The following is an 11,499-nucleotide window of genomic DNA, read 5'->3' as shown; positions in this document are numbered from 1 at the left end:
AAATAAAGTAGAAAAGATTTATCCATAATATGTGCCCGTTTTTAATACACGTTTTAATAATACTCGCGCTGTTGGATATGATGTGATTATAGCCAAGTTGGCGCTACGCTATCAATCATCTCATGTCCAACGCACTCTCGTGGAGTAATTGTTAATTATTATATACTTAACAGAATATTGTGTTTCTGATTGGTCAATGACGAATGCATAAGTAGGTTATAGAGTGCAATACGGAAGTTGCTATGGGAAATACAGCAATTGAGTGATTATGTTGAGTACATAAGTTCAAGTTCAAGTTCATTTTATTCACACTTGTTCAACTACAGTACAACAACAATAAGAGTAAAAAAGAAATGAAAACAGAGCTAGCTATACATTGAATTAAACATAACAAAGAAGGAAAGTGTGTTGCAGCCAAAAAGGAGCCAAGCTGGAGCTCAGCATCCCACTTTAGGTGCTCGTCAATAAAGACACCCAAGTATTTAATCTGGGACCTTTGTTCTATGCTACAAACTGTTATTATGATATTTGTTTTCTTCTTACGTGAAGTAATTATAATGTAATTTTTCTCCGTAAAATTAATGGATAGCATATTTGCTGCACAAAATTTTAAGGCCTTTCCAAGTTCTTCATTAACAACTGATTCTAATTGTTCGGGATCTTTGGAAGCATAAAACATTTGTATCATCTTCAAAAATCCTAAAAGTTCATTTCATCGAGGACCTAGGCAAATCATTAATATACATGTACAATAGAAAGAGCAGTGGACCTAGTGTCGATCCTTGAGGCACGCCACATGTACCAACTTTGGCATATTGTTTACGATTAGTTATACAGTCTGAAAACCATGCATGGGGAAGTCCTCGGATCCCATATGTGTATAGTTTTTCCAAGAGAATATGGTGGTTAATTGTATCGAAGGCCCTGGAAAAGTCAAAAAAGATACCACATGTTATTTGTTGATCGTCAACTGCTGATTTTAATTTCTCCACAGTTTCTAGAATAGCATATTCAGTGGAATATCCCTTTCGAAAGCCAAACTGGAAGTTAAAGAGTAGACTTTCTTTTTTCTAGAAAATGACACAAGTTGGTCATATACTAGTCTTTCCAGTACTTTACTAAAGGGACATCATTTGTATATCATCTAAGTATAGATCTTTGTTAAATTTAGAATAGTCTCGAAAGTATTTTTTATTACTATTATTCCGTATAGGTGGGGTTCTAACTATGCAGAAAATTGGGCGATGATCTGTTATATCAACTGTCAGAATTCCTGCTGTAAAATGTTGTAAACAATTTGTATATATACATATATGATCAGTGAGCGTTGCTGTATGATCAGTAAGCCTAGTAGCTTTAGTAATGATCGGCAAGATGTTATTAGCATGAAGCATATCTAAGAACTCTTCAGTTTGAGTATGTTTCAGGAAATTTATATTCCTATCTCCAAAGATGTTAATTTCGTGTATATTGGGATTAATTGTTTTAATTATATCATTCAGTTGGTTGCGAAACTGTTCTAAATTACAAGTGGGATGCTTTCAAATACAGCCTATTATCATCTTCTTTTTATCTTCACCAACATCAATTTCTGCCCAGCAGGATTCAAGTGCTAAATCAAATTTAATATCAGGCCTACAGCTGTAGGTACAGCTTTAAGAACATCAGCTATGTATAAAGAAGCTCCGCCTGCGTTTGTTTGCGAGTCCGTGTGAAAAAATTATAGCCTCTGATATTAACACGAGAAATAGATTTCTCACCTGGTTTAGTTTTAGTAGTAATTCCAAGTATATCCAGCTTGGAGTCAAGGGAGCATAAGGGCCGATTTACACGGTACGACTTTGTCGCATGCGACAACGGCTTACGACAGGCCCACGACATGATTTGCGATTGTTGTGTACGTCAGAAAAAATGTCGCAGCATTTTAAAACATGTCGTACCGTGTAAATCGGCCCTAAGAGTTCTTCCCATAGATTCAGGACGTCGCACCGGCATCGGGTTTAAACCCCGTTGAAGTCCTGAATTTTTCAGGCTTCTTAACGCAATTGCAAAAATTGCGTTCATAACTGCGAGGATCATAGCTTCATTTGATTTCATATCCGCAGTTCATATATGATCCATTTCATATATCATTTCATCGTTGATTAATTCCTCACGGGAACATTGGAACCCACAAATGACCAGCTCCCAACGTCAGTGGCTTCATAGCTCAGTTGGTTAGAGCGTCGCACCGGTATCGCGAGGTCACGGGTTCAAACCCCGTTGAAGTCCTGAATTTTTCAGGCTTATTTACGCAATCACAAAAATTGCGTTCATAACTGAGAGGATCATAGCTTCATTTGATTTCATATCCGCAGTTCATACATGATCCATTTCATATATCATTTCATCGTTAATATATAATATGTAGACTCAACCGAATGTCGCGTTTCTGATTGGTCAATGACGAATGCATAAATGGGTTATAGAGTTCAAAAGAGGTCAGAGAGCGATGGAGAATTTTGTGCAGTATATAACAAGCAAATAAATATATTGGTTTAGTTTTAGCAGTTGATTTTCTTGTTCAAAAACATCGATCGCGACTCAGAGTTTCATGCTTATCGCGAAGCAATCATCAGGCGACTGTTCAAAAATAACGAACTCAATCTTGGACATTTGAAAATGAGGAACAATGCACCTTGCTGGTGCACGTGACACATCTTTTATCAGGCGATTATACTGTTCAAAAGGAATTCCAACATTTGTTGGAATTCCTGCAACTCGACACCTAGTTCGTTTCTGTGGTTTAGCACTTTTCCCATAGCCACAAATTGCATCTCTTGACCAGTAACATTTGAATAGGAAGGATCTCGCTTGTTTAACTCTTCGCTATTTGATGTTGAACTCAATTTTCTTATCTTGGAGATTCCATACGTGTTTGCTTAGTTCGGTTGCGTTTTTTGTAGCGTTCGTTTTTGAATGAGCATATCTTAATTTGAATGTGGTGTCAAAAAGGCCAATGAATATACGTGTTTTTGTGTGGATGCTGTAGAGACTTCGGCCTGGGGTATGATGTTTTGGTCATTGCACTTCCCTTTGATGAGAACGAAAGGAGGATAAAAGTACTACAATTGCAGGAAACCATCACGTGCCCCATGAAAGACAGGCAGGCAGGCAGGCATGCATGTTGTCAATTTCCGCGGCAGTATAAAATTGATGATATAGATATTGATAAGCACAATTTTCATTTTTCCTCTAGATTTAGTTTCCACATAGAATGAACTTTGTTTTCACAAAAGTATTTCGAATGAGCTCTCTACAGTTAACATAGCGTGAGACATTGAGATAGGATGGAGTTCTTTACAACCTCTAATTTCATCAGATCCCTTTAGGGGGCTGCTCCATTGTTTTTAGAGTTAGTGTCCATTGTTTCTTTTGTATCCTTCTTTGTGTCCATTGTTTTCTGAACCAATCGCGAGAGCCGTTGTAATAGCTGCGTACTGACCCGAGACATAAGGTTTTAAATATATGTATTAAGCCAAAGTTGTCATGAAATGACACACAGCGGACAAAAGTCAAAAGGGAAGGCAAGGGGGAGGGAGTGAGGAGAAAAGGCAATGACTGAGTTAAGTGACTATGACATGACCTTGACTTAACTTTAAGTTAGCTGTTGATTGGACGTTGTTGATACAAATGACTTCTTCTTTATTTTATATTTTAGGGCTAAGTGGGATCAGAATTCGTAAATGCTGTCCACATTAGTTAAGCACATGAATTCCCGTACTGTCAGCGAGAGTTCTTTGTGTAAACAGTAAAGAAACTGCCTCATGAGACATGAAGAAATCCATACTGGAGAGAAGGCTTACACGTGTAAATGCAAGGAGTCTGAGGAGTGTTTTCAGTAAAAGAGGAAGTTTAAAAAGTCATGGCAGAATACATACCGGAGGAAAACCCTGTCAATGCAAACAGTGTGGCACGTATTTTAGTCAAACAGCACATTTGAAGACACATGAAAAAGTCCATGCTGGTGAGAAACCTTATGAATGTAAACAATGTGGCAAGTGTTTCAGCCAAACGTGTAATTTGAAGACACATGAAAGAGTCCATACTGGCGAGAAACCTTTTGAATGCCAACAATGTGGCAAGTGTTTTAGCCAAGCTGGAAATTTGAAAACACATGAAAGAGTCCATACAAGAGAGAAGCCTTATGAATGCAAACGTTGTGGTAAGCGTTTTAGCCAAGCTGGACATTTGAAGACACATGAAGGAGTGCATACTGCAGAAAGGCCTTATGTGTGCAAGCAGTGTGGCAAGTGCTTTAGCGTAGCAGGATATTTGAGGACACGTGAAAGAGGCCATATGGGAGAGAAGCCTTATGGATGCAATCAATGTGGCAAGTGTTTTAGCCGGGCAGGAAGATTGAAGACACATGAAAAAATCCATAATGGAGAAAGGCCCTATCAATGCAAACATTGTGGAAAGCATTTTGGCCAAGAAGGAGATTTAAGAAGACATGAAAGAGTCCATACTGGAGACAGGCCCTATCAGTGCAAACATTGTGGCAAGTGCTTTAGAGCAACAGGATATTTGGAGACACATGAAAGAGTCCATACTAGAGAGAAGCCTTATGAATGCCATCAATGTGGCAAGTGTTTTACCCAAGCTGGACATTTGAAGACACATGAAAGAGTCCATACTGGAGAGAAGCCTTATGGGTGCAAGCAGTGTGGCAAGTGCTTTAGCGTAGCAGGAAAATTAAAGACACATGAAAGAATCCATACTGGAGAAAGGCCCTATCAATGCAAACATTGTGGCAAGTATTTTAACCAATCAGGTCATTTGAGAACACATGAAAGAGTCCATACTGGAGAAAGGCCCTATCAATGCAAACATTGTGGAAGGCGTTTTGGCCGAGCAGGAAATTTAAGAAGACATGAAAGAGTCCATACTGGAGAAAGGCCCTATCAATGCAAACATTGTGGCAAGTGTTTTAGCCAAGCAGGACATTTGATAAGACACGAAAGAGTCCATACTAGAGAGAAGCGTTATAAACGTAAGCAAATAGGAAAGGCTTTTCGCAACAGAAAACGTGCCAGTAGACTTAAAACAGCACAAGAACGTTCTGCAATTACGAATGAATTTGAAGAAGGGACTCATCGCTTCTACACTGTGAAAGAACACAGTTTGAACCAGGATGTAAAACACAGCTGTTGGATCTGTCAGGAGGAGTTAAGTAGCAAAGAGCTTCTTCTTGCACACTACCGAGAGCATATGACGTTCGAGGAGCCGTCAACTTGAGCTAGTTTGATGGCCATTTTTCGACTAATTTTGTTTTATAATGGTTACAACTTATTCGCAGTGTTTTTTCTTCTACCGGGCGCAAATTGTCAGCTTTCGTTGAACATTGCTTCCTTATCATCTAAGATGACAATGGGTTTGATTCCCACTCACGGCACACATGTTTTTCATTCAAAAAGGATCAGTCAGTAGAAGTTCACTGCTAGGGACTACATCGTCGGTTTTCCGGCCTTCTTCATACACACAAAAGTATAATTAATTAGCTGGTAGCCTGTGAATCACCTTTGGGTTATTCGGTGTAGTCGTGTTCCTGAATGTTAAGCATTGCCGGGGAACCCCGTGGCTAACCAGTATCTTCACTGATTGCTCTGTTTCCAGCAGGGTTGTCTTTTTTGTGCAGTGGTAAGCACACCCGACTAGTAACCAGGGGGACGCGGGTTCGATGCCCACTCACGGCACTTATGTTTTTCATTCAAAAAGGATCAGTCAGTAGTAGTTGACTGCTACTGGCTAGTGACTACATCGTTGGATTTCCGGCCTTCTTCATACACACCTATGTGTGTGTATGTGCCCAAGTTCAGGAGTTGCCATAAAGCCATTATGGTGACAACCGGGAGGGCACATTATATAGATATTGTATATGTGTATATATATATATACACCCGTTTTCAAAAACGTTGCAATTTCAAAGTATATATATATATATATATATGTCTTTTGTTTTCTCATCAGAAAGGTGAGACACGAACCATGTGTATTTCACGCTGAAGGAACAATGCGTTTTTCTTCTAACAAAAATAATATTAAAAAATTGACGAGACAAATTCAAAGGAAAAGCAACTTTTATTTCCTGTACGGAAGCAGTCCTTCTCAATGCAGCTCCATATAGCTTGGATCTTCGCTGGCGTATCATAGAGCTGCACTTTGTAGGAACATAGCGTAGGTCCATAGCGCGCCATTTAAGGATATCAATCTCTCAAAAATAGGAAAGCCAGACGGCACCTTGTTAACAAGAGCACAGCGTCTTGTGCTATTGGAATACGTATTAAACGATCCCAGAAGCTGTTTGAGGGGAATGGAACAGTATTTAATTGATTCAACCGGGAGCTCTTTAATCCTAATTTTTTTAAAGGTTCGTTAATTTATTGTTGGGGTCGTTCTTCACGCGAACTAATATTTTACGGGTAGCCATCACAAAGAGGTGTGGTCTGTAAACCCGCCAACAAAATAACCTCCGACCCATCCAAAATGTTTGACTCATTTAAGTCATTTAAGCCCATGTACACGGGGCTCATGCCAGCAAGGCCGAAATCGAGAAGAATTAAAAGCAAAACAATGAGTAAAGTGCTACTCATGCTTCCTCGCTATTGCATGAGGAGGCTGACAATAACTCGTGGCTTTGTCGAGATGACAAAAAATAGCAAACAATAAGTGTTTTGGGGTAGACTTTCATATACTGGACTAAAATGGCGGAGGACAAAAGAATTATTGTTATTCCGATTAGGCCTTGCTAATTAGGTATTATTACGTTCATGGTGTTCTTTTGTTTTATGGACATTAATTATTTCGGAGCCGGTATATGAAAGACCAGAACAAAGTGAATTGCGAAGACAATATTCCCAACAAACATTTATCCAATTATAAATTCGTTAGACACCTTTCAAAACTGAAAGATCAAGCCATAAGTAATGAAATATAGGACGTTTTCAACCAACCTCTACGGACACCAATAACAAAATATAGAAAAGTACGACTTCTGGTGGACGAACAAAAGAAGCTAATGAGAGATCTTTTGTTTTCATCCATCAACATGGCGGCGATGACGTCATGTGAAAACCTCCTACAACATAACTTTCTCCAAAAGTCATTTACGTTCTACTTTTTGATTTTTTTTTGGGGGGGGGGGGGGGGGCTTTTGAGTTGAGATATGTGGCGAAACTGCTCCGTTCTTCAAGGTAATTCGGAAGAGAACTGACTGGTAATCACCATCTTCATAACCCGAGCAGTTCTTTCAGTTAGGAAAAAACAATAACACTGAGTTTCCCGCGCACAGATATTAAGACACTGCCTTTCTCACACACCTTATTCTTCTCAATAATTAAAAAAAAAAAGAGAAGAAAAGATATGATGGATGCTAGAAAGAGGTAAACTGGTAAAATTCAAACAAAGCCTACAAAAGGTTTGACAGCAGCTTTTGTTCTTTCCTTTTGTAAAAATGGCCCCTATTGTTTTTTTCTGTCAACACCTTTCTGATGAGAAAACAAAAGGCATATATATATATCATATATACTTTGAAATTGCAACGTTTTTGAAAACGAGTGTATATAGATGGATAGATAGATGGATAGATAGATATAGATATAGATATAGATATAGATAGATATAGATATATATATATATATAGATATAGATATAGATATATAGATATATATATATATATATATATATATATATATATATATAGATATAGTAGTTCAATGAATGGGACTAGTCGTTTGACATTTGCCTACAGGCCTGTTTCGTGGAGGCTTTAGGCTTCCACTCTTCAGGGCTTTTTAATTAAACTGTGTGTTGCCTGCAGTATTTATAAATGGTCATCTTTCCACATACGTGCGTGCAAAAAAAATCACGAGGTCATTAGTGTAAGTGTCCACAAACTCGCTATCACAAGCATTCACAAGATCGCTATCATAAGCATTTACAAGATCGTTCGTGCGTGGCGTGACTTAAATGCTTGTTATCACACTATCCGTTCTTTATAAGAAATTTTTTCTTGCGTGCTATCCGTTCTTTATAAGAAATTTTCTTGCGTGCCTACATGTGCTAATCAATTCTGATCTTTTGCTCAGGGATGCAAGATCGCTGTGACAGATAATAAAGAACTTTTCTAAGTTACACAGATTGCATGTTTTTGTTACGTTCGTGTACGCTCACGCCTTTCCCAGGATCTTCCATGTTACTTGATAGTTAGCTCCTTCTTCCTTTAAATGCCATATGTGTTTACTCAGCTCCGTTTGATTCCGTTGCGTTTCCTTGATAAATGATTGCTTGTGATTTGCGAGTCTGGCCTTGAAAGTGGTGTCAGTGAGCCCTTCGTATGTTTGTACGCTTTCGTTGTTGCCCGATGTGACGGTTGCTTGGTAAACGATACCCTTGGCTAGGCACTGATTATCTAAAGGGCACTCTGCCTTCTTTCTACAATTGCATAGGTTTTGGCTGGGGTCTTCTGCGTTTGGCTTTATCAGATTCTTGTTGTGCGCGCTAATAATTGATTTCACGTTGCTGTCATACAGCTGCATGCCCAACGCCCATGACAGAACTATTGTAACGCTCCCCCACTTGTGGGTGTAGAGCACTCTTCGTAGGATAAACTTGGACACATCATAAGGTATATATATATAGATAGATAGATAGATAGATACGTAGACTTGAACTAGGTCAAAAACATTTATTTGCTACTCCGAGTTTCATGCTTCTCACGAAGCAATCATCAGGCTACTGCCGAAAAGAAGGAATACATGGTGTTTTATAGTGATTTTGAAAAAAACGGTTGCAATTCATTATAGGCTGGGGTGCATAGCAACGGTTAAACTATACAAACTGTTTCCAGTGAGCAGCTAAAAATAAACCTTATAGGCTTAAATAATTACGCTATTTAGAAGGAATTTCTTTTCATGTCTGCAACTTGTTATAAGCTCATTTCTGTTGTTAAGGGTCGCCAAATCCGGTCTACAAATTATATAGTATTTCTCCCAAAGACATAAATTACACTTCTTCGTTACATTTGAATAGGATCTCGCATGCCTAGCAATCCGCCATTTAATGTGATAGTCAAATTTCTTGTCTTTCAAACCCCATACATATTTACTAAGCTCAGTGGAATTCCTGTAGCGTTCATTTCTAAAGGAACACGTGTGGTTTCTATAACGTGATTTGAATGATGTGTCGCAAAGACCAATGTAAGTTCGCTTTGACTGAGATGTTGTGACCTCTGCTTGATAGATGATATTCCGCACGTTGCACTTTCCGTCTAGAGGGCAGGATCTTTTGTCACCGCAGTGGCAAGTCACGGCACTTGCAACTGCCGTGACAAAAGACCCTGCCCTCTAGACGGAAAGTGCAACGTGCGGAATATCATCTATCAAGCAGAGGTCACAATATCTTTAATTGTTTTGGTCCTCCAACATTGCCGCCGTGCACATACTCTATTTGTACTCTCAAATTACTTAACATTTGTAGCAACGCGTTGTGTATCCTTCGGATCGTTGTATTTCCAGTCTTTGTATCAAAAACAGATAGATATATATAACTATAACTGCAGACAGTCTGGGCCTCCTCATTGCAGTGCTGATGTCTAGGAAGGAGGTTAGCTTACAAAGCCATCCCAAATGTCCCACACATGTGGTATATCTAAGCCGTGCCAGAGTGCTTAAACCAGCGAGCTAGTGAGCATGCGCAATTGCTAGCGGCAATGACTCATCCTAGTAGAGTGCTCAATTTGGATATATTTATATATATATTTTTTAAATTTTAATTTTATTGTAATAATGCAGTATTTACACGGTTTACAATGCTAACACTATTTACGGAAGGAGTAAAATACAATAGAATTACTCAGACAAACAAGAGATACAGTGCAATTACGGATCATTATGAGTGTGTGCTTGCCAGGACATGTTGATGCTCGTCTCTTTTCAGGCTTTTTTCTCCACTGATCTGGTATAGCCGACAGCAAGCTAAGGTAGTGCATGCAGAAAATTACATTTAATTTTAAATTTTTGCACAAACGCTTTAGCGACAAAAAACTGTTTCCTATATCATTGACAAGGCAGGCAAGTTTACATATGCCGACTTGATTCCAGATTCCATAATAAAAAGATGAACCACTTTATCTTTAGGCGTTGTACAGTTTAATTCTTTCCAGCGTATTAATATATCTCGCATTCTCGACCCCAGAGCTCTTCTCTTGACTGAGGGAGAGAAGAGCTCTGGGGAAACGCTGAAACAAAGTGTCTTGTCATTGGTTTTCGTTAAGAACAATCAAAAGCGTCTTTAATTGGTCCATTCATGTTAGCACGACGAGTGAGCAGGCGCCGTAAGGTTCAAATAGCCAAGTTTTGGCTATAAGAGCCCTACGGCGCATGTTTTCCGACATAGAGTTTCCCAGAGCCTTGGGTCGATCCGAGGCTCTGGTGACGAGAATGTACATCTCGGTAAGTGTTCATTGATACATTAATATTTGAGGTCATAGTTACATTGAAATAGAAGTTATATATTATTTTGTTGACTTCGGCAGTAAAACCAGGTGGAGTGTCCAGTACGTTGCAAATAAACGTTAATTTTGATAACCCAACGCACCCAACGTTGAGATTTAGATCTTTCGGAACATTTGTTGTAAAATTTCTTGCTTGCCTGCCTGTCCTAGGATTTTCGAACATCTAAAAAATGGTATAATTGCCCATTTTTTAACGGATTTTCAACCCTAAAAAGGTCACCTAGAATTTTCGGGAGCCTTTTTTCTGGCTGAAATTTTCGAACGGGTAAGTGTTCATCCCTATAATTTTCGGATCACTAGACTTTCAGCTAGGAAATTCGAACAGAAGAAAAATATTTAGGGGGAAAAATATGCCTATATCTACCGTTTAAATACCAAAATACGTTTAACAATGCTATGTTTAAGTGGGTTCAATTATATTCTCGTTGGGTGCCCCTGTTAACTACTAAATAAGAAAAGGTACGGACCTTCAGAAATAACTATTTACAGTTAACAATGCCTGAAGGTTAATGTTTTCAGGACATAAAAATGCGTAATGAAAAGGTGAGACTTAAAATGCTCTCAAAAAGTGAAACAAACACACACCAAGAAACATGGACAGTAAAACATATGCAAACAGACACACAGACAAAAACTCACAAAACACACAAAACACCCATACAATAAAAATATATAATATACGCAATATAAATATAAAACTATAAAAGTTAGAGATAACAAGTTAAACCGACGTTTCGGAGTAGACATCACTCCATTATCAAGGTAAAAATGTTCTATGATGCTAAAATTACAGTATTAAAAACGATTGACGCTAAGAATTAACATAATAAGCACGTGCGAAATTGGCTATAAGAATACTTTAGCACGAATGGAATCCGATTGCACATTGAGGCTAGGCTTAAGTGTTCTTATAAATAACATTTCAAACACTAAGCAATCAAATTTGT

The 11,499-nt window shown here is 38.5% G+C and overlaps 1 protein-coding gene across 1 annotated transcript in view; it reads left to right on the top strand.

The window, feature by feature from the left end:
- The window catches only part of LOC138006853 (zinc finger protein 345-like), a 20,121-nt gene extending 9,774 nt beyond the window's left edge, over window positions 1–10,347 (top strand). Inside the window, exon 2 of the mRNA XM_068853452.1 lies at window positions 3,701–10,347. Coding sequence (XP_068709553.1) covers window positions 3,814–5,277 — 1,464 coding nt within the window. The 5' untranslated portion in view covers window positions 3,701–3,813 and the 3' untranslated portion in view covers window positions 5,278–10,347. The remainder of the gene's footprint in view (window positions 1–3,700) is intronic.
- Window positions 10,348–11,499: the final 1,152 nt, after the last annotated feature.

Source organism: Montipora foliosa, chromosome 6, assembly GCF_036669935.1.
Source record: "Montipora foliosa isolate CH-2021 chromosome 6, ASM3666993v2, whole genome shotgun sequence".
NCBI classification, from domain to species: domain Eukaryota; kingdom Metazoa; phylum Cnidaria; class Anthozoa; order Scleractinia; family Acroporidae; genus Montipora; species Montipora foliosa.
The sequence above is the reverse complement of the archived record's forward strand: the minus strand, read 5'-3'. Positions and strand labels throughout refer to the sequence as shown.